This window comes from Dicentrarchus labrax, unplaced genomic scaffold (genome assembly GCF_905237075.1).
Source record: "Dicentrarchus labrax unplaced genomic scaffold, dlabrax2021, whole genome shotgun sequence".
In the NCBI taxonomy this organism is placed as follows: Eukaryota; Metazoa; Chordata; class Actinopteri; family Moronidae; genus Dicentrarchus; species Dicentrarchus labrax.
The window spans coordinates 15,846,478-15,869,068 of NW_026136724.1; the positions used below are offsets into that span (position 1 = coordinate 15,846,478).

General features: G+C 39.6%; 3 protein-coding genes and 9 non-coding genes across 12 annotated transcripts; 2 read left to right on the top strand and 10 right to left on the bottom strand.

Annotated features, from left to right (window-relative positions):
- Positions 1-577: 577 nt before the first annotated feature.
- ttll1 (tubulin tyrosine ligase-like family, member 1) lies at positions 578-13,730 on the bottom strand. The gene is made up of 10 exons (XM_051393005.1): positions 13,246-13,730; positions 13,014-13,137; positions 12,109-12,317; positions 11,808-11,988; positions 11,327-11,464; positions 11,061-11,169; positions 10,658-10,801; positions 7,147-7,233; positions 5,838-6,001; positions 578-2,769 (listed from the first exon to the last, which is right to left on the bottom strand). The coding sequence occupies exons 2-10, from the start codon at positions 13,124-13,126 to the stop codon at positions 2,640-2,642; spliced, it is 1,275 nt and encodes a 424-aa protein (XP_051248965.1). The 5' UTR covers positions 13,127-13,137; positions 13,246-13,730; the 3' UTR covers positions 578-2,639.
- trnay-gua (transfer RNA tyrosine (anticodon GUA)) lies at positions 2,945-3,031 on the top strand. Its single transcript is given in 2 exon segments — positions 2,945-2,981; positions 2,996-3,031. It is a non-coding gene; the product is annotated as a tRNA-Tyr (tRNA).
- Positions 3,883-3,987, bottom strand: trnay-gua (transfer RNA tyrosine (anticodon GUA)). The gene is made up of 2 exons: positions 3,951-3,987; positions 3,883-3,918 (listed from the first exon to the last, which is right to left on the bottom strand). It is a non-coding gene; the product is annotated as a tRNA-Tyr (tRNA).
- Positions 4,317-4,420, bottom strand: trnay-gua (transfer RNA tyrosine (anticodon GUA)). The gene is made up of 2 exons: positions 4,384-4,420; positions 4,317-4,352 (listed from the first exon to the last, which is right to left on the bottom strand). It is a non-coding gene; the product is annotated as a tRNA-Tyr (tRNA).
- Positions 5,610-5,696, bottom strand: trnay-gua (transfer RNA tyrosine (anticodon GUA)). Its single transcript is given in 2 exon segments — positions 5,610-5,645; positions 5,660-5,696. It is a non-coding gene; the product is annotated as a tRNA-Tyr (tRNA).
- trnay-gua (transfer RNA tyrosine (anticodon GUA)) lies at positions 8,494-8,598 on the bottom strand. The gene is made up of 2 exons: positions 8,562-8,598; positions 8,494-8,529 (listed from the first exon to the last, which is right to left on the bottom strand). It is a non-coding gene; the product is annotated as a tRNA-Tyr (tRNA).
- trnay-gua (transfer RNA tyrosine (anticodon GUA)) lies at positions 8,904-9,008 on the bottom strand. Its single transcript has 2 exons — positions 8,972-9,008; positions 8,904-8,939 (listed from the first exon to the last, which is right to left on the bottom strand). It is a non-coding gene; the product is annotated as a tRNA-Tyr (tRNA).
- trnay-gua (transfer RNA tyrosine (anticodon GUA)) lies at positions 9,340-9,444 on the bottom strand. The gene is made up of 2 exons: positions 9,408-9,444; positions 9,340-9,375 (listed from the first exon to the last, which is right to left on the bottom strand). It is a non-coding gene; the product is annotated as a tRNA-Tyr (tRNA).
- trnay-gua (transfer RNA tyrosine (anticodon GUA)) lies at positions 9,949-10,053 on the bottom strand. Its single transcript has 2 exons — positions 10,017-10,053; positions 9,949-9,984 (listed from the first exon to the last, which is right to left on the bottom strand). It is a non-coding gene; the product is annotated as a tRNA-Tyr (tRNA).
- On the bottom strand, positions 10,396-10,500 carry trnay-gua (transfer RNA tyrosine (anticodon GUA)). The gene is made up of 2 exons: positions 10,464-10,500; positions 10,396-10,431 (listed from the first exon to the last, which is right to left on the bottom strand). It is a non-coding gene; the product is annotated as a tRNA-Tyr (tRNA).
- Positions 13,731-14,441: 711 nt separating the features above from the next.
- Positions 14,442-17,773, top strand: bik (BCL2 interacting killer). Its single transcript, XM_051392751.1, has 6 exons — positions 14,442-14,554; positions 14,644-14,672; positions 15,750-15,852; positions 16,001-16,153; positions 16,241-16,355; positions 17,185-17,773. Exons 3-6 carry the CDS (start codon positions 15,758-15,760, stop codon positions 17,299-17,301), a joined length of 480 nt encoding a protein of 159 aa, XP_051248711.1. The 5' UTR covers positions 14,442-14,554; positions 14,644-14,672; positions 15,750-15,757; the 3' UTR covers positions 17,302-17,773.
- Positions 17,774-17,775: 2 nt separating this feature from the next.
- Positions 17,776-21,889, bottom strand: mcat (malonyl CoA:ACP acyltransferase (mitochondrial)). The gene is made up of 5 exons (XM_051392750.1): positions 21,319-21,889; positions 20,204-20,291; positions 19,893-20,110; positions 19,678-19,815; positions 17,776-18,210 (listed from the first exon to the last, which is right to left on the bottom strand). The coding sequence occupies exons 1-5, from the start codon at positions 21,736-21,738 to the stop codon at positions 17,938-17,940; spliced, it is 1,137 nt and encodes a 378-aa protein (XP_051248710.1). The 5' UTR covers positions 21,739-21,889; the 3' UTR covers positions 17,776-17,937.
- Positions 21,890-22,591: the final 702 nt, after the last annotated feature.

A 22,591-nucleotide genomic window follows, 5' to 3' on the forward strand; every position in this document is an offset into this window, starting at 1 on the left:
CATCTGAGGATATTCTTAAATTTGGGGGGGGGGAGTAATTACTACAAACCAACTGACACTCTTGGGATTCTTTGGTATAGTTTTAAATACAGCAATGTATGGCAATCAGAGGTTATTTATGCCACAGGTCATATCAAATTCAAATATAGTAACTGAGGCACATGTTAGCAGTGTTTCCACGCAAATGATAATAACACTATGTGAACACAAATTCGATGTCTGAAAGAGGAGAAATAAAAAGCTAAAACCATCTTGTGTTTCTCACAATCAACCCCTTATAGTGTTTTAGTACTCATGCAGAAGCCATAAGCTAATTTTGTAATTTGAACAGAGATATATTTAATGCAGAGTGGTGTAATGCACACTTTCAGATGTACAACACACGTACAGAGCACTGTGTATACAGTTGGAGAGGGTGAGAGAACTGCACACAAATTAGAAAAAGTATTTCCCTTAATTGAAACTTAAACACTTTACAAATGCTGTAAATAAACACATTTCTATAAACCTTTAAAGGACCAGTTCACCCCAATCATAAAAACATATATTCCCACTTACCCTTGCATTAAAATGAACATTATTCATTGTCAAGGCAGCACCAGCATGGATATTTTATTGAAAGAAAACTAAAAAGAAACAATGAACTTCTCATACAGAAAGCTAAAAACAGAAAAGCTATGTGTCCTAAACTGCACAGTTTATAACCACAATAAAGAAAACAAGCAGCCAGACAAAACCAGAAACTAGCCTTACGTCAACACAGTTCCTTATTTGACTGCAAGACACACCTCAGGGTTGAATCAGTCAATTTGGTTCTCAAGCACAGAAGGATGTGAGTGTCTTACAGCCCAAGAATGACTAATACAACTTGACATTTAGGGGGAATTTGGTTACAGACCAACAGGTTTATGGCTTACACACATTGATAAGCTGCTGTTCTGCATGTAGTAACCAGCGCCAGGGCCAGGAGGAAACAACAAGGTGGTGGTGAAGGAGTGTCAAATCTTCAAGGTCAAGGAACGGTGCCACGAGACTAACTGCCATGAAGGATTGACCTCTGATTAATCTAAAGACAGATTAGATTCATCAAAGGCTTTAAGGTCCCATACCACAGTAAAGTGACAAGACATTTAAAAAAATAAACCAAATCCATTATTTAAGTAGGTTAAAGGGAAATTGTATAAAGGAAGCAAAAAAAAAAAAGATGCCTGTTACACAATCTAGTAGAGTTTTCCTTCTGTTTGTTATTTCACATCAAGAATCAAGAATTTAACTTCACAAAGCACCAAATAGGTTTTTTTTTTTATATCACTGCAGGGCTGAACAGCTTGATTTAATCCCCATTTGGTTACAGAAATGTTTTCTCTGGAGCCCTTTCAACACCTTTCTTTCATCCACTGACAGAACAATCTAAAGTGTAAATAAAGTGATTATCATGATAATCATGGCCTTTAGCTGTGATTGATGGATGAGCGTACTCAACTCAACTGAGACCACCCAAATCCCCACTTAGGCAATACATTCTTATCAAATTGGTCTAAAAGCTAAAGCTGCAAATATCATGATAAAAGGATGAAATATGTTTTAAAATACCACAGAGAATACTGCAAAAGAAGAAATAAAACAAATACTGCAATCATTTTCCAATACTATTCAACCCAACTTCAGTGTATCAAAAAAGATAAGTATTTAAGATTTTAAATAAGCAGCAGATACGACATTAGTGGTCAAACTCAACATCTGATTTATGTTCAATCAAAAATAAAGTAATAAAGTGCAATAGGGTTCAGTACTGAATACAATCAACCTCAAAGAAAACCCCAACTGTATATACACACTGATAATGCACTTATAAAAAACATTATTAAATTCTATTTTAAGGGTTTATACACATTTAGTACTTTTAATTCTGCCTATCAACTGCCTATCAGTTAATTATATCTTTATATCCTTTTGTTATATCTCTAGTCTCTACCTATTCCATATCACTTCATACACACTCACAGAGCTCCTTCTTTTTAGCACCTGTGTGGTGGGTTAAAGTTAAAGTGTCAGGACTCTGTAATCATGCATAGTTCAGGTTGTTGTAATCCTCCTTTTTCATGTTGGATTTCAATTGATGTATGTAATTTACAACTTTCTTTTAATCTGTGTTGATGCCGTTTTTCCAACCTGCAGCGTCGACTGCAACCGTCCGAGGAGAAGGATCTTCTTTTTGAATTTCCTCTCCACATTTGTAGGTTTTTTTGGGGGGGAAGGTTTTTCCTTATCTTCATAGGGAGCTTGGACTGGGGTGGGAACTGCCGTGGCTGCTGCTGTTGACACTGTATGTGATATTGGGATCGACCTTCAGCCCCACCAGCATAATTTCTACATTTTGAGTTACTCATTCATACAAACAGCCACAAACTCTCCTTTAAACCTTTAAACTCTCCAAATATGACCACATTATTGATTTTCTTCCCCCCCAGCAGTAGAGTTGTCGGCCTTGTGCCCTCAGTCAGTGAGATGTGGAGACTGGGAGCAAGTCCTCCATCGCACAGTTGGGCTAAAAAAGAGTCTGGGTGATTCTTTTGTATTCCCATTGCTGCACCCTGTAATATTGTACAGGAAGTCATATAGAGTCAGCAAATATCACCTCACTTCCAGGTCGCTGCAGCGGGTCGAACGCCTGCACTCCCCTTTGTGCCTTTTGACCCCAGGGACTGACCCGAGCGGCTCCGCAGGTCACGCTCGGCATTCTCGTTCTGCGCCTGCTCCTCGTCGTACCTGGTGACACAGCCGAGGGAAGCAGAGACAGAGAAATCATGTGGTGAGGACACATGTGAGGCAGTTTCGCTATTTGCCTTTACATGGACCCCTCCCCCCTTGCTAAGCACTAATGCGCCCCCCCCCCCCCCCCCCCCCATTATGCTCACTGTTGTTTGGGGCTGTTTCAATGGCCCCTTCGATAGCTCAGTTGGTAGAGCGGAGGACTGTAGTGGATAGGTCAGGCATCCTTAGGTCGCTGGTTCAAATCCGGCTCGAAGGAGTAACATTTTAACTTTTCTATCACTGATTAAATGGACGACTCCTAACTGAGTGACATACTTTTTATAATAATAACAGCAGCTGTTCTGTTATTGTCAAAATTAATTTGAAGTATAAACTGTACATAAAACCCCAAATAGAGACCACAACAACTGCAGGAAGTTTGTGTAAAACGAGCAATTTGGACAAATAATTTCCTGTGGATATCACATCAGCGATGAGTTTTCCTGATATTTTTAGAGCCTTTCTATACAATCATCTACTGTATGTAAATAATAGGCTTCTTTTTTTGACAAATGCTATATTTTCTTTTCCCTGACGCTTGGCCATTGTTCTATTAACTCTTTGGTTATTTTAACTGCATACTTTCGTAATGCAGGATGAGCTTGTGTTCAGGTCTTCGCCCGTTCTTTTCTTACACCCCTTAAAAACAAGAAGGCCTTGCGATGCCCTGTGAAGATTTGGTGACCCTTAGAGGAGGTTGGGACCGGTGCTGTGAGCCCCTGACTTATCCTCTAGCGCCACCACCAGGTCAAGGTTTTCTCATATGCTGTAATATATCTTAATATCTACTCAGTACACACATTCATTGACCCCAGAGGATAATAACAGTGATCTTCTGACTTTGTCCATTAATTTGGTTTACGACCAACTACCTGCAAAATGAATGACATTCCCATCAGCCTCAGCTGTACTCTGTGTATAGTGCGAATTAGCAAATGTTAGCATGCTAATACACTAAATCAACACAGTGAACATGGAACAAATCACCAGTAGCATCATGTTGCAGCAGCCAACAAGTTGTAAAGTAGGTATCATAGTAAAAACCTACAACACATGATTAAAAGCTACTCCTTCGAGCCGGATTTGAACCAGCGACCTAAGGATTCCTGTGACCACCACATAGATTGACACATCCACTACAGTCCTCCGCTCTACCAACTGAGCTATCGAAGGTAGACAGAGTGCTGTGACTGCACCACTAACAACATGCCTGAGTCAGAGGTGAGGTGGGGAAAGAGAAAAACAGTCATTTCTTCCCTGGTTGCTTTTACAAAGACTTACTAAGTAAACAAGGTGCTAAAGCACACACTACCATCACTATTGTGTTCAGAACGGGGCACCTATTGTCAGACGACCCGTAGTGTATTTTGTAAGACCTACAGGTAACTGGTTTGTAACTGAATTTGCACAGTGAGTAATGGTTATCAGTCACAACAGACCTCTTCTTTTTTAAATCAGCCAAGCATAACCAACATGTACTGGTTTAAACGCTTAAAAACCACTCCTTCGAGCCGGATTTGAACCAGCGACCTAAGGATTCCTGTGATCACCACTTGATTGACACTTCCACTACAGTCCTCCGCTCTACCAACTGAGCTATCGAAGGTGACGGATGACGCAACTGCACCAGTTGTAACATGCCTGAGTCAGCGGTGAGGTGGGGAAAGGAATAAAGCAGTAATTTCCTCCCAGGTTGCTTTACACAGACTTATTATGTACATAAGGTGCTTAAGCACACACTACCATCACTATTGTGTTCAGAATGGGTCAGATGACACGTAGTGTATTTTTTAAGACCCATAGGTAACTGGTTTGTAACTGAATTTGAACAGTGAGTAATGGTTATCAGTCACAACAGACCTCTTCTTCTTTAAATCAGCTAAACGTAACCAACATGTTTTCCAGCATTATACGTTCCATCATGTTTGTGGTGTTGTACTCTTCACAACACACAAGGCTCTTCTTTTATTCTGCATTCATTTGACTTCAGGTGTAAAAGCTTGAAAGCTAGTCCTTCAAATATCTTTTCTTCACTAATCATTTTAGCTGTGAATTAGATCTGTTGGTAGGATTGTTTTTTTTAGCTACTGTGAGCTGAACCATATGCAATTTAAACTGTTCTAGAAATAATATCATGAGATGAACTTTGTTCTTGCCAGAGACACATTTATAGCCAGTCCACTAGTAGTAGTTAATTAGCTACAGCATATTTTAGACTTGAAAAACAGTCATATAATATAATCTGTTTGTTAACTGCAGTTGTACAATATGTTCGACTGTAAACTACAGGATTAAATGCTTAAAAGTCACTCCTTCGAGCCGGATTTGAACCAGCGACCTAAGGATGCCGGGTGTAACCTCTACAGTCCTCCGCTCTACCAAGTGTAGAATGTTTCAACACAGGAACAAAGAGGTTGGCACAATCAGAATAGTTCAAACACAACAATGAGGGTAGAGAGCAGTGGGCTGTGCTTAACAGGGTCGGGGTGGGGGTATTGTTTGAGTAAAGCACCTTGTTTACATACTCCACAGTTCATGTAAAGGCAAACAACAGGGGGCAACAGGGAGACCCTTACTTGTCACTTCACTACATGAGGTCCATAACAATAATAATAATTCACTAGTAGGACCATTATGTACGAGCTGTATTGTTGAAACCTAAATCCTAAACCTATAACATGAACTAGTGAACAATTAACAAGTCCTAGTTAGTCAGAGTATATTTTAGAACTGTACTGAAGTGATTAGTATGTATGTACGACGGTAGATTACAGGTTTAGACGCTTAAAAGTCACTCCTTCGAGCCGGATTTGAACCAGCGACCTAAGGATGCCTGGTTTAACCACTACAGTCCTCCGCTCTACCAACTGAGCTATCGAAGGGTTGAAATATGACCAAAATAGATACCAAGTTGACCTTAGTAACAGGAGAACGCAAACTTTAGCTCCTGACTGATATTTTTAGCCCCTGTGTGACCCCCTGTTAGAGGTTGTGCTGACTGTTAGATATTTAATGTCACTCACAGGACTTGATAGTTGCCCAGGGCCTCTCGGGGCGGGCTGCGATTCCAGCGGCAGTCTGGGATGTCCCCGTTGGGCGTGACAATGTTTAGAGTGTCGTTGATGAGGTTGTACTTCAGGATGCGGTCGTTGGCTGTGCTGGAGGTCAGTGAGGGAGAGGCGTTGACCTGAGCATGACACAGACAAAGAAGGTAGCTTTTACATTTGAAGAGGAGTGTGTTTTACACCAAAACACAAGGAGACACTGTAAAGAACAGTAATTAGCTTCACAGCAACTGGGCAGAGCCTAATAATGTACTGCAGGACCCAAACAGGAATGAGCATGTTGTTTTATTCTCCCTATCTCCATATAGAAGCTCTTACACGGCAGGAAATTCTGCTGCTAATGTGCTTTTACAGTTGTGCTCATTAACATACAATCAAAGAATAAAACTTGATAGACACAGGAAAACTTACATGAGTGCCCAGAGAGAGATGCTTTGATATCAACACACACACACACACACACACACACACACACAAGACACACCTAATTCCTTGAGTAGATGGCACAAACAATACTAATAATAAATAATAATAGCTTCCCAGCTTTTATTATGCATTACCTGTTAATGTGAGAGGGCTACTTGCATGAATAATGAACAAAGGAAAGAGTTACTGACTAGGTTTGTGGCACACTTTTCTTCAGTCCCTCACCGAGGACCGTTTATGCCCTACAACCAACTTTCTGCTGCCCAAAATAGATCAGATCAGTGTCTGTTAACAGAAATAGTTCAGACCTAGCCTGGAAACCCAGCAACTCATTGTGCAGCTGTCAAAATGAGTCCAGTAAAATATGACAGCCACATAATAAGCACAATACTAGAATGTAAAAAAAACATGATACAATGATCACAAAAGGCATTTCAAAGGCAGGTTTTTTAACACTAGCCAGCTCGTAGCCTGTATCAGCCTGTGCACACAGTATTTGCAGCAGTTTTTTTAACTGGAATATTGGATTTTATAGGTTAAAGACACACCTTCAAGTCACACTTAGATACAGAGAGGCACACGTCCAAACACACACACATAAAGATCACCCTTAAGGGGATTTAAAGTTGCTTAACACTCAAGGAAAAAGAACGTGGAGTCACAGTGTAAGCATGTTAAGTATCTTTGGGCTTGGCAAAGGTAAGGCAAGGTGCCTTCAGGAACAAGGCGAAGGAAAACATGTTTTCCTTTTACACAAGAGAGGTTAATATTTAGTGAATTAAACCCTTTTATGTGAGTGTTTAGGAGGGTATGCATGCATGACTCCTGTTAAATTACTCACCTCGATAAGCCACGGCTTGAGCTTGTCGTCAATAATGATGTCATACCCGTAACACTCAAAACAGTGCTTGTCGTTGTTCATCACAGGCTGGCAGAGGGGAAAGACAGAGACTCAATTAGGAAGGGGAACTGACCCATGTTGCGGGCAAATGAGATATGCTGGGAATTCTTTAATGCAACAGAAACTGATTCAGCGGGGAAAGGTGTTAGCAAATGATCGGACTAAAAATATAATAGTGAATGCGACTATTAGTACACAGAACAGTCTGTGTGTCGAGGCATGAGAGGGGAAGTGAGTCGGATCACTTAGTAGAAAAGGGAAGTGTACATTAAGTTGAGGGCCCTGCTGTGCTAAAAACAATAAGACATCATCACCGCATCGAGGAGGTTTAACAGCTGTGTGTTTAAAAGTGCAGAAATCACCAAGGGGCCATTCCTAAAAGCAGCATCCTAACAGGAACAAAGTCAAAACACTATCACTGGAGGCTTCAACGTGTGTGGTGTAGTGGTTTTTGTAGTAAGTGTGGCTGCTGGATTACATATGTGAGAAGTGGCACAATATAACATTTACTCTACTACTGGATTTCAGAACAATTTTGAGGTATCTATACTTGAGTATTTACATTGTATGCTACTTTATAGTTGTACTCCACTATAATTCAGAGGGAAATGTTTTACTTTTTTACTCCACTACACTTACTTCACAACTATAGTTGCTAGTTACTTTGTCAGATTCAAAGTTTAATCCAAAATATAAGAGCAGTTTCTAAAATATGTTACAGGTAAAAGTATATAAGTAATTAACAGACAATATCAAAATGTTGCTTTCAGGTTAATTGTACAGTAATACATTTACTTTACAAGACCTTTACATGTAATGGAGTATTTTATATATGGTGATATTAGTACTAATTTTCTATAATAACGATAACCTAAAGAGAATCATCACCTGAATCACTTGAATCCCCTCAGCATTACAGAGCTATAAAGTGACTTTCAGCTCATTTTTCAGCTGTCCTACGTGCAACTTAGTTAACTCTAATTGTATCATTTTCAGCAGCTGTTTTTAGCAAAAACAGTAAACTACCTTCTCAGCACCAAAGGGTTAGCTACTAGCGTTGGCGGAGACCAAAGATAGAGCTAAAACAGAGTGAATATTGGACTTACATTTGCACTATTTTGTTCAGAATGGGGGACCTGTTGTCAGACGACCCGTAGTATATTTTTTAAGACCCCAGGTAACTGAATTTGCACAGTGAGTAATGGTTATCTGTCACAACAGACCTCTTCTTCTTTAAAATCAGCCAAACGTAACCAACATTTACTGGTTTAAACGCTTAAAAGCCACTCCTTCGAGCCGGATTTGAACCAGCGACCTAAGGATTCCTGTGATCAACTGTTTGTCTGGTACACCCACTACAGTCCTCCGCTCTACCAACTGAGCTATCGAAGGTAGTGGTTTATCCTTTCCGTGGAAAAAAGAAAGCAGAAATTGTAACTGACGAAGACAAGAACATAACATGATGATGCTTCTACTTTCTACATCATTGTCAATATGTTTAGCCACTATCTAGCAAATAGCAACTAATAATAAACTTTAGTTCACTAGACCAGTAGTGAATTTTTTAAGACCCATGGGTAACTGGTTTGTAACTGAATTTGCATCTGAATTTGCACCTGAATTTGCACATTGAGTTATGGTTCTTTAAATCAGCCAAACGTAACTAACACGTACTGGTTTAAACGCTTAAAAGTCATTCCTTCGAGCCGGATTTGAACCAGCGACCTAAGGATTCCTGTGACCAACTCTTTGTCTGGTACATCCACTACAGTCCTCCGCTCTACCAACTGAGCTATCGAAGGTAGACAGGGTGACGTGACTGCACCACTAGCAACATGCCTGAGTCAGAGGTGAGGCAGGGAAAGAGAGAAAACACAGTAATTTCCTCCCTGGTTGCTTTACAAAGACTTACTAAGTAAACAAGGTGCTAAAGCACACACTACCATCACTATTGTGTTCAAAACGGGGCACCTATTGTCAGACGACCCGTAGTATATTTTTTAAGACCCACGGGTAACTGGTTTGTAACTGAATTTGCACAGTGAGTAATGGTTATCAGTCACAACAGACCTCTTCTTCTTTAAATCAGCCAAACGTAACCAACATGTACTGGTTTAAACACTTAAAAACCACTCCTTCGAGCCGGATTTGAACCAGCGACCTAAGGATTCCTGTGATCACCTCTTTGTCTGGTACATCCACTACAGTCCTCCGCTCTACCAACTGAGCTATCGAAGGTAGTTGTTTATCTTTCCGTGGAAAAAAAGAAAGAAGAAATTGTAACTGGCGAAGACAAGAACAGAACATGATGATGCTTCTACTTTCTACATCATTGTCAATATCGATGTATTGAGATTAAAAAGATCTCAGCTACCGTTTTTACAATATACATATTGGGAACTAATTAAGTGTAAAGTTTTCACTTTTCTGTCAGTAATTCACTAGCAGCAACATGTATACTATCTGAATTTACCAGCTATATTGCTGTGACCTAAAAATGACATTGTACCATGTACTTTGTTGAAAGAAATCTACTTGAAATGTAGACAAGTCAGAGACCCATATATAGTTCACTAGTCCTAGTGAGTTAGTTACAGGGTATTTTAGAAGATGACTGTTTTGATTGGTCTTCCATGTTTTAATCTGTATGTTGAACAGTAGCCTATCTATGTACAGTAAGAACGGTCATGATATAGCTTTTAACTTGTACAGTGTGTACAGGTTTAAACGCTTAAAAGTCATTCCTTCGAGCCGGATTTGAACCAGCGACCTAAGGATTCCTGTGATCAACTGTTTGTCTGGTACATCCACTACAGTCCTCCGCTCTACCAACTGAGCTATCGAAGGTAGACGGGCTGACCTGACTGAACCACTAGCAACATGCCTGAGTCAGAGGTGAGGCGGGGAAAGAGAAAAAACACAGTAATTTCCTCCCTGGTTGCTTTACAAAGACTTACTAAGTAAACAAGGTGCTAAAGCACACACTACCATCACTATTGTGTTCAGAACGGGGCACCTGTTGTCAGACGACCCGTAGTGTATTTTTTAAGACCCACAGGTAACTGGTTTGTAACTGGTTTGTAACTGAATTTGCATAGTGAGTTATGGTTATCTGTCACAACAGACCTCTTCTTCTTTAAATCAGCCAAACGTAACCAACATGTACTGGTTTAAACGCTTAAAAGCCACTCCTTCGAGCCGGATTTGAACCAGCGACCTAAGGATTCCTGTGATCAACTCTTTGTCTGGTACACCCACTACAGTCCTCCGCTCTACCAACTGAGCTATCGAAGGGATAAGAGTATTCTAAAAATAGATTGGATCTTGACCTTAGCAGGTGAAAGAAAAATATATATTTACTTGTAATTGTCATAATTGGGTCAAACTTAGGAAACATTAGTAATTATCACACATTTTTCTGTAAAAAGACTTGAAATTCATGTTGACTTACAGCCACGGCCTTCAGTGACTGCACCACGATCCAGTGGATCTGGTCAAACAGTCGGCTGGTCACCTCCTTCCCTCTGGTACTCTCTAGGTACAAACGGAGGTTACTGACCGTCCACTTGCCTCCATGGACGTGGTTGTAGTCATCCTGCGTTCAAGGTACAAGGTCTAACTAAATACATTTTGGGACTTTTTCACTTTGAATCTTTGACAGCTGTTCAGTGTGTTTGGAGCTTGACTAAAACGCTAACTTGGACTAAAAGTCAGGATTTTGTAGCCACTGCTGCTTCATCAGACCCCAAACTTTATGGAAGTGCAATGCTGAATTGGTGGAATACCCCTTTAATATCTAATCTAACTTATAACTCACTTACTGATACTAAAAGCTGATTTAAAACACTACTTACCCCATGTTTTTGGATGGCCACATTAGTGAGGTGAACAAACATGTTGTCCAGTTCACTGGTGCTGGGTGTGTACTTGACTGTGCAGAACCTGCAGAAGCCAAGCTTGTACCTAAGCATCAAACAATAAAGAGAGAGAGAGAGAGAGAGAGAGAGAGAGAGAGAGAGAGTTGACATTATTGATTCAGCTCACAGCCATGCTGTCTTCTATTATAGGCAGGTAATAAATCATAACTGGCACCAACAAAACGTCCAAATTCAAGGCTTACATGTAGCATTTCAGAGGCCGATATGTGGTCACCAGAACGTAGAGACGCAGGTCAAACTTCTTCCCTCCGATCAGCAGGGGGTTGTCGATGTACAAGGAGATGACGTAAGCCTCTTTGCCACTAGATGCTGCTACAAACCTGAAAGCAAAAATAAAGAAGCCAAACGTCAGCAAACCACAAACCTATGACCAACTTCATGTTTTTACAAAAACAATCAATAACAGTTTTGGGTGTTTACCTGGAAATCAAATGCTTATAGAGAAGATTATACAGGTTGTCAAGAGCAATTCAAAATGTTTTCCCTTTTTCTTCATATAGGACAATGTATTGGGAATTTATTGTTTTCTCAAATAAGACGTTTTTACAAAAAGATAAAGAAGACAGAGAATATACGACACCATGCTAATCTATGTAAAGTGTAACCTCCTCACAGGGAAGTGTTTACTGGCTGTGTGTGGTGACGACGACCCCGGTAACTCACGTTGAGGTGCGACTGTCTCTGGACCACTTTTTGATCTGGGACAGCTTGTTGATGAGGAATATGCCTTTGCCCTGAGCCTTCCCGCAGGGCTTCATGATCCAAGTGCTGGATGGGTTCTTGCGGTACTCCTCCACAAAGAGATTATAGTCGGCGGGGAGCATGAACGTCACGGGGACAAAATCTGCACAAAGCATAAAGCAAATAGTTAAAAATGTTCTGCTTCTCTGTGTTTTGTGAGGAAAACAATCAAGTATGTGTGCAGTTCTACACTCCTCCCTTCCAGCAGGGCTCTAATCAATACCTAAATAAATGTATTTCCCGTTCTCGTCCTTCTCTGCCAGCGGACTCCCTTCCTTCTCCAGATCCTTGCGGTAGCGTTTGATGTTCTTGATCATCAGGTCCTTCCTGGTCAGCTCGTAGTGGTTGGGGAAGTGGTTAACCATCTGGTCATCTGACAGGCGGTAGCCGGTGTCCACACTGAAGACATTTCTGATGGTCTGGATGCTCATCCTACACGTGGGTGCAAATGAACTTGCTTTATGGCGGCCTAATCAGTCTGAAAATAAGCTTGGTGGTATGATAATTACTCATTAATTGACATAAATAGGATTAACTTGCACCCTTTTCAGTACAGAAGATAATATTTTGTGCTACTTTATACTTCTGCTTTTACTCCTCTACATTTATTTGACAGCTTGAGTCAGTAGTTCCTTTTTTTAGATTTATATTTTGCATTAAAACATATTATAATCTTATGAAACATAATGCATTTCTAAGGATTAAACCAGTTTTTGTCTGTTTGGAGTTTTCTTGTCACATTTCAGATGTGTATAATTTGTCAGCAGTACCACCAAAGCAATATTTCCTCTCTGAACATCTCAGTTGGTTTCATTTAAATAACAGTCTGAGGCCAGAAAAGGGTCAAATAATCCAATGTTTCAGGAAAAGAGCTATGATTGGTTTTCTTTCCTGCCTCATTAATCATCTCACAGCCCCACAGATTTATCATGAGACTGTTTGGAGAGGCCCCAGCCCCCAGATTGGAAAGCACTGGGACTGATTGTTTAGCAGGATATGTAGTATTTTACATTGTGGTATGAGTAAATGAGAATATGAATACTTTTCCTACTACTGCCTATGCAGTTTGTGGGGCTTGCAGAGTGCAGTGGGCTAAAGGTGCAGGTGTAATGTAGATGGAAAACCTACCAGTAGAAATTCCAGTCCTCGTTTTCTGTGACTGGAATCCATTCTCTCTTCTCAAAGTTGTTGATGAGCACTGATTTCTCAATATCTGTCACCCACTTCACCTTACCGGCCATGGTGCCTCCCACTAGGGTGGAGCACAAAACAACAGGTAAACACATAGGACTAAATATGGTACAATGCATAGGGAAGAGAAAAAAAAAAAAAAAAATGCATGCAGCTACCATGCACCTACCTGCAAATCAATGTCAGGAAACAGCCAGTCATCAGCATCAGCTAGCCGGGCAGGCTCAGTTAGCAGGCTGCTGAATCCTCCCTGGACTGCTGCTGCAGAGGCTGGGCGGACATCACCCAGTCAGTGATGCAATCTCACCAGACTGTCGTTATTTAGACTCATAGCGGAGGGCAGTTTATGTGCATGATGGATGGCTCAAGCTAGAGACCAACAAACAAACAAACTGCTCCCCATGTTATAGCTAACAGGCTAAATTTACTGATTGAGGCGTCGTGAAGCTGGACACAGCGACGAGACGCCTACCACGGTCAGACAACTCTTCACAATAAAAGCCTCGGTTGTTAAAACGTAATAACATCTACATATATGTATAATATAACATTAGTTTGCGGTTTGATTACAATTAAAGGGACATTTCCAAACGAGAAATGTCTCAAGAGCATTAAACGACGTCCGTATGGGCTTGGTCCTTCCGGGAGAATAACCTAGCAACGGAGGACGCAGTGATGTCATTGCAGGGTGTCGTTACCACATCCTACCAGCAGGGGGCGCTGTTGGACAATATATGGAATTTAAACTGGATTTAACAACAATGCTGTATATATATATATATATATATATATATATATATATGTATATAAAAGAGAGAATTTGCACGTTCTAGATATTTTATATAGGTTTGGCATCAGAAAAGGACACCTAGATATACATATTAGTCTCAAATTGTAATCTCTCAATTGTTATAACTTATTAAAAGTATTCTGTAAATTTTGTATGAAAATCCATCAAACAGATAAGTGTAATATTACATTTTGGTGGCTATCAGTGAAATCAGTCAAGAAATGTTGTAAAAATGCTTTAATAACATTGTGACACATTTATTATCATTTGTTATACATTCTGTCGATATATTACAAACCTTCCTAATGAAGCCAAATTATCATTAAAGATTAAGGGCAAACATATACCATGAATAAAAATTAAAATAAAGGAGGTAGACAAATATTTAGAATAGAGCTGTTTGTTTTATTTTATTGGAACATTCACATTTTTATTATATATACAAGTGTAACAGTAAATAATTAAACAAGAGTAAAGTGTTTATTACATATTACATGAGTTAAGATATAATAACAGGTGAGTGACGTTTCTGTAAAGCTAAACAAAACTTTCCTCTGTTATGGTTTTCTAAAGTTTTGTGACGGTGATGTCGCCCCCGTGGTGGTCACCTTTGGTAGCAGCAGGTAAAGGCGTGGCCAATCATATTTGCGTCAGTTACCTGAGAGCATCAAGATTAAAGGACGCTGCTGTAAGTACTGGAAAACACCTTACGAATATTTCTTTATTTTCTTTATTTCTAAAACATTCCCATTAACAATGTCTTTATATTTATTACAGGGCGGCGTCTACTTTAATCTACCCAAAAGGTAGGTTTTACTTTCTCTTTTTATTGTTGATGCACCTGTTTGACTGTCTGGACGAGAGCGTTTATTATATTCGTTTAATATTTAACATGATACCATTTCAACATGATACAATATGCTAGTTATTTTGGAAATGTAGTTTAAATGAATTCATGTCTGCGGGTTTTATGCGTAATTCAATATGTGTGATCTTCAAAACGACCTTTGTTTGCTTTGGGTTAGAAGGATGACTTCATCTCTTTGTTTTGACAATATGACAAAGGACTATAAGCTTATACATGATTAATACTTCAAACTGGCCTTTGTAACATTTTGGAGTATAGGCTATTATTATATCGTGATGGTTCCCACATATAATGTAATGGTAAATTGGTGTAAACAATGTAAAGATAAATCCCTATAATAACACACAAGGAGAGCCTTTTTTAAAAAAAAAAAAACTTTATGGCAGATTAACTCAGGATTTGTAAGCAAACAAATATTTAAAGCCTACAAGTACACTATTTGGAACAAGTGTTATTTCTTTTTTCTTTTAGTACAAAAGGGCCGTTTGGTTGATTTGAGTTATGGAAATGGTGCATTTGCATTAAAGTGCAGGCACAACAGGAACTGGTCTGAGGACAGGTGCACGTAGGAGGGAGCAAACCTGTTTGTTAGGGTAAAACTGAGAATAATAAGTTGTAAATCAAGTCATAAAAGGTAGATAAGATGTTCAGTTTCTTGCATAAACTAATCCTAACCATCTGAAGGGGAACTTAAATACACTTTTCTTGCAATAGTATGTGGGCTACAACCATTGGACTTGATCCAAAAGATGATGTCACCTCTTTAAACCCAGGAGAGCCTGTTTTTTTTTTTATCAACATGGATATTCTCCCCGGTAACACAGCCTGCACCTATCCTGGTCACATGACCCAAGTATTTACACAGCCTGTTTATGAACGTTGGCGTTGAGCAAGGATAACACACAAACACCTTTTAAAACCATGGAGCCATTAAACTGCCCTGCGTGGCTGATAAAGTCACTTTCTCACACTCTCATGTACTAATATGATTAATTTGCCATAACTCTCCTCTCAGAAAACAACATGGTGGAACAAACAAGACAGCCGAGTCGTGTTGTATCCCTCCAGGCTGGACCTGGTGAGGTGGACACTGGCACCCTGTTTGACATGAACCTCAGGTACAGTTCAGACAGACTGCTTATAAAACAATATAATAATATACATAATATATTGTAAAAGGCTTTTGTTTGGAGAATCACTTGGGGATAGGATTTTTTTTTTTGCCTTGGATGAATATGAAAAAAGAAATGTCTGTTCCTCCTTCAGGATCAATGACAGAGCTGCACGGGCCTTCGGGCGCCAGTTGGCCGTAATTGGAGATCAGCTGGAGCAGGAATGGGCCAACAGACAGCCAAACTGGCTACCAACCCCCCTCCACATGCTGAGACCCGCTCAGGCACTGACCAGGACCATCTATCGGTATAAAAACATTTTTAAAAAAAAGATCTTTCTCTCTATTATTTTGTGTAACTGAAGACATTGCAACCTGGTGCTGCTCTCTTGCAGGGATATCCACAGTCAGTTATGGGGCCTCCAGGGCCTGTCCGCGGCAGTGAAGGCCTGGATAGCGAGCACTGCACCCGGGCAGGGGATCCTCAGAGCGGACACCTGGGCGACCTGGGTAAAACTCATGTGGTATTACATCCGTGGCTCAACCATAGACTGTATATATATTTATATTTACATAGTATTTACACTTATAAACAAATCTCAGCTTACCTTTTGCTAAGCCCCGCCCACCCCATAGTTACTGTTGCTAGACTCGTCGCCTAGTGTTCCATTCTAGAATGACGTCACCGTGACAACCGGGGCAGATTTATAACTCTAATAATTCTTGGTGTTTATTGTGTTCTCATGGTCCCACTTTATGTTCCCAAGATCTATATGGTACAAGTTCTCAGGGTTCCCCGGTTCTAGGGTCAGGGGTTAGGGAACGTAGGACCCTGGGAAAAAAAGATATGCTTCCCACAAGCTGATGTAAAAAGAAACATAATGATTTGTGTGAGTGTTTCAGCGTAGAGCTAGTCTTATAGTACAGTATTATAAATACATCTTTAATCTGTTCTAACATTACAGCAGGAGTACAGGGGAACAAGTGTTTCTCTAACCTAGCCTGTAACTCCACAAAATAGTGATAGTTCATAATACGCCCCTTGCCTTGAGAAGTAACGCTAGGCCACTACTGTATGAAGGGGATTCAATTTGCAAATGGGACTTATTATGAGCACCGAAAAAAGGTTTTTTTTGTATAGAGAGCGCTCCCCTGCTCCCATAGTGACCGACAATCCTGCTTGCAATCAGATTAGGGATGAACTAATAGGAAATTACCTTCTACAATACAAAGACACTTTCAAAAAGAAGGGTTTGAAAACGCAATGTGAGAAGGGAAATTAATAAATCTCTCTTGAAAGAATAGTCCAGTTCGACTCACTCATTTTCTCATTTCACAGGTGTCCAACTTTAAACCAGTAACCTGCGCTGGCTGGACCAGAGGAGCACTGGTGACTGTGGCACTGGTGGCTGCGGTGACCATTTTCGGTGCACTATGGATGGAATGGAAAGCCTAAAAAGGGCCATAAGCAGGTCTTTTTCAGCCATTATATGTTTGACCAAAAAAAAAAAAAAAAAAAGGTTTGCAAATGAATGACAATTATTTCTAACTGATTTGTTTCTGCTGTTTACTTTTACTTCTCCTTTTACACTATTTTCATGAACTGCACTGAATTTGAAACCGGAAACAGGAGTAAAAAATAAAATAAAAATACAAATGGGTTTTACAGTGTTGGCCAGCATATTGTAGCAGTGACATATTGGTTCACAGTTGTATTAATTGTCAAAAAAGCCTAGTTTCCCATGACTGGACTGTTGCTGGCCTGCAGTCTTTTGTATCCTGATTACTTTCTTACTGGTTTAAGAGGCCAAAATTTTGTAATGAATTGATATGTAGCCTGGCTTAATATAAACTTAAGGGAGCTGGACTTTCTGTTTCAGACTTGAAAATGCTTTTTAATGTGATGCAAATAAACTTCAAAATGACAACATTTTGTCATCTTCTTTAATAAAAACTACAGGTATTTAATTACACAATACAACACAAAAAAAGACGGTAAGAAGCAACCACAGGAGCTTGCAGGTTCATGTCCACACATTTTTTTGACCTCCTGCTTGGCTGTTTTCATCACAGAGTCAACATCTCTGCATTATTAGTCTTCATTAGTGGTGCCTGTCACGTTTTCATAATACGTGGAGGCCTTCCTGTTACACTTTATGAGTGTGGCTCTGAGCTGCTTCCCCGGGCCGACCTCGTAGGTGCGAGGGAACTTCTCTCCCTGCGCCCTCTCGTAGATCTCGTGCAGAGTTTGCTCCCACTTCACAGGCGACACCAGCTGCTTCACCAGCTTCCTGCGCACGTGGCTCTCGTTCATGTAGCGTTTGCCATCCACGTTGGAGTACACGTTGATCTCAGGACGACGGATCTGAACGGGGGCAGAAAAACAGAGCGGCGTTAGATGTAGAAGAACTAAATCAGTCGAGGTGTGCAACTTTTCCAGGAGTGGTAGCTCTATAATCTGAATTTTAGGCCATAATATTTCAAATATAAATATTAATTTTACAGGTCTTTGATGTGTTTTTGGGAGAAGTGTGTATTAATCAAGCTGTAACAACTACAAAGCAAAACAGACATGGAAGAAATATAGATTTTCCTTTCTATCGTTTGTAATTTTTTTGCCAGGATGGACTTAAAATAGGTCTTTAAAATGTCTTTAACCTGTTGAAACCTGCAGAAACCCTGAACAAGATGTAGATGAAGTTAATATTAAAGGGTTTGTGACCCCTAAATGTTTTCTCCATTTACTTCCATAACACACAATTGTAGGTTAATGATAGGTTTGTTACAGGGCTGCACCTAACGATTATTTTCATTAATCGATTAATCTGCAATTATTTTTTCAATTGGTTTTGTCTTTAATATGTCAGAAAATAGTGAAAATGCCCAAAATGGAGATTTTGGACCAACAATTCCAAGATCAAACAAAAGATGTTTAATTTACTATATATGACAAAGGAAAGCATCAAATCCTCCTGTAACCAACACACGTTTGACATTTTTGCTTTTTTTTTGTTTTGGAGATTCCCATGTATGCAAATTGTCTTAAAAAAGCATGAGGGATAGATTAATCTAGGAGTGCACAATGAATACATTATTGGCAGATAATGGGAAATTTATATTATTATAAATGATCCTAATAACTAAATTACAGCCAATAAATGATCAGTTCATTAAAATAATAACTTATTTTGAGTTCTTATGCAAAACTGATTGACAGGCTTTATGTTCTATGAAAGTATATTTGTGAAGTTTTTTTTAATAAACTTTACTGAAATCAGTAGTGACATCAGGTCAGATCTATCGAATGTTAAATCACTTTAGCCTTTCTTGCAATCAAGGATGCATAAACTACAGGTTATGAGCTTCTTTTTAAAATATAAAAACATGAAATTAGCGGTTATGTCAATGGTATTGACCATCAGAAGCAGGTAATCATTGATTACAGTGTCGTCTGAAAAAATAAATCCATACTGTGCATCCCTAGATTGATCACATCCGTCTGTAAACTAAATAAAACCATGACATATTGAGACCTGAGGGTCTAAAATAAGTGTGTGCCTTAAGGATGGAAGGACATTTATTGATATTGTGTCACCATATTTTACAAGTATGTATGTATGTATGTATAGTATGTATATGTTACATATACATTAACCACACATACAATTTACAAACATACCAAAATGGAAGAAATAAGCAATAAACTCAGAATCCTTTTAAAAACCCTATTAAATGCTGGTTGTCATGGTGCTTTCTGGATTTCTATGCCACAGCAGAAAGAGACTATTAGAGCAAAGAGTGGATGAAGAATATATCATGAAGTTTGACTGACCTCCACCTGTTGGAGCACCTCTTTGAGGGGTTCAGTAGCCGGCTCCATCAGCTTAGTGTGAAAAGCCCCACTGACCGGGAGAGGACTGGCCCTCATGAAATGGAGCGCTCTGGAGTTTTGTTGGAGGAAATCCAGAGCCTGGGAAGACAACGCAGCAACGATGAGACAGATATCAACAAGAGGAGTCAGTATGAGTTTAGCACAATGCTCTGTACCGTCTGGTGTCCTGCGATGACCCTGCCATCAGGGAACAGGTAGTTGGCCACCGAGCAGACCGGGTCCTTGATCCCCAGACTCTTGCAGTGATCTCTAGCCTGCAGACAGGCATAGTTATAACGAGCCTGTGGTTTACCGATGACTGACAGCATCCCACTAGGAACCAGCTCTGACGCTTTCTGCATGGCCTCTGCACGTACTTTCACCACATACAGAGCTGGAAGACACAGACGGGATAAATATATGACACACTGACTAACACCATTTACGTCTTTGTGCAGTATAAGTATAGGACACATGTTGTGTTTACCTTGTGCGTAGCTCATGGCACCGGAAAAAACCAGGGCAGCGAATTCTCCGATGCTGAAACCTGCAGCGGCAACACACGTCTCAATGGCCTGTGGACAGAGGAGTAAAAACATGAGCACACACACACTTCTAGTAAGAGTTAATGTGAATGAGGGACGCACACGTTGCTTAAAAGACACCGGTCGGCTGCCCTTGAGTCACAGTCCATCCTAAATGGTTCTTGAGGTGTTGTCCTTTAACTGGATTTGTCCTCTTAAACATAAGTAACGTCTTATAAGGGTGCTGCATTCAAGTGCACGTTTGAGGTGTTTTACTTGAGAATTTACATTTTATTCCACTTTATATTCATACTCCATTACTCTTCAAAAGGGAAATGTTGTGCTACTACACTTATTCTGCAGTTGTATTTATGAGTTACTAAATTTAAATTTAAACCAAAACATACAGCATGACCACCTTATAAAATAACATTTGTCTTTATAAGTTAAAATGCTGAACAGCAAATTAAGTTCCTAACATTAGCTCCACCACTTCCTCTTTATTTCAGTTGCAATAAATTTGCAGGTTAAGATTTTATATAACTTATGATTAGCTTTTAAAATATGATGCATTGTATAAATAAAACTGCCCAACAGTGTATATAATTGTTAAAATTAGCAGATTGTTTAATTTTAAGGCTTGACAAGGTGAGAGTATCCAGTGTTTCACAAGAATGCTTGTTGTTATCCCTTGCTGATGAACTTATGATAAAGTATTTTGTATGTTGTGATATTGCTTGTACTTCAAGTAATCATTATTATTAGTTTTTTCTCTAATAATTGTAGTTTTATTTGTCATCTAAATGGCTGTGGCTATTATTTAACCCAGAAAAACATTAATCTAAAATATTATTCACAAATAATATTATTAAAGGGACAAGTGCTGCAACTAATACACATTTGATTATTAGATATTGGGTCTTTTAATTAATTAATTGTGATGAAAATGGCCTTCACAGTCTATGGTGATCTGTTAAAATTCCTTGTTTTGTTGTCTAAAATTTAAAGATTAAATTTCCAATGAAGTAAAAAAGAAAGAAAAATAGTAAACCCTCACATTTTAGGGGACTTTAGCTACCTGGGGGTTTTCATGGTTGAGCCTCTCCACCGCAGCCAGTGAGGTGACGAACACCGCCGGCTGACAGTGAACCGTCTTCATCAGCTCCTCTTCGGGTCCCTCCAGGCACAGAGACAGCAGGTCGTACCCGAGGATCCTCTGGGCTACCGCAAACATTTCTTTAACGTTAGGGTACTTCAAAAGTCCTCTACACATGCCCACAAACTGGCTGCCCTGCCCGGGGAAGAGGAGTACGGAGCGGGCGCTTGGGTCTTTTTTGGGTCTCCGCTGCTCCGCGGCTTCGCTGTCCGGGAGAAGAGCGGTGGATTCGGGCGTGAGGTGGCGGGTTCCATCGGTGGAGAGGCTCCGGCTGAGGGAGACCAGCGACCTGACCTTCCCTCTGGAGGCTGCTGTGAGGCTGAAAACCACTGATGCCAACATGGCGTAACAAAGGGTGTCCACCCGGTTAAGATAGACCCATAATCTGAAATCAAACTGTAACTTAATTAACGCAAAAACTCAAACTTTGTGTCTCTCTACAGTCAGCATGAACCAATCCTGGGAGCCACCATGTTGATTGGAGTCCACAGGGTTCATTTTATTTTTCTTCCGGGTTATTTTTCGGTTCCTTCCTGCTGTGGCGCCACCCTCAGGTCACAATATGTCATGGTTTTATCCATTATTATTACTATATTATCCACAAAATACATTTACCACATCACTCCCCATAATCAGTGGTGAAGGAAGTAAAAGTTATTAACACCAAACTGTAAAAATACTCTGATTACTCTAATTACAATTAGAGCCCTGCAATTACAATGTGTTCAATGCAATGTCAAGAAAAAAAAAAAAGGGTTTATTTTTTATTTATTTGTTTGTTTTTCTGTGGTCTGTTGTTGATTCTTGTTTCTTATTCATATGTTTACTTTATGAAATGCCATACAATTTTTTGGAGAGGTTTACTTATTAATTGAAGGTACAAATAAAAAGTATTTAATGTAGAAAAATGTCCCCTGTGACTGTTACACTATTATATCTTACAGGATTAGATTATTAGTACTCATACATTAATATAAAAGCTGAATTGGAGATGATTATATATTTTGAATAGGACTGTTTTCATTATGGATTAATCTGCTGATTATTTTCTTGATTCATTGATTCTTTGTAAAAAAAAAAAAACCAAAAAAAAAACTGAAAAGAGCCCAAAGTGACACTCTCACAATGCCTGTTTTATCCAACCAACAGTCAACACCTCAAAATTATGTTAAAACACATGAAAAATGTTAAAATA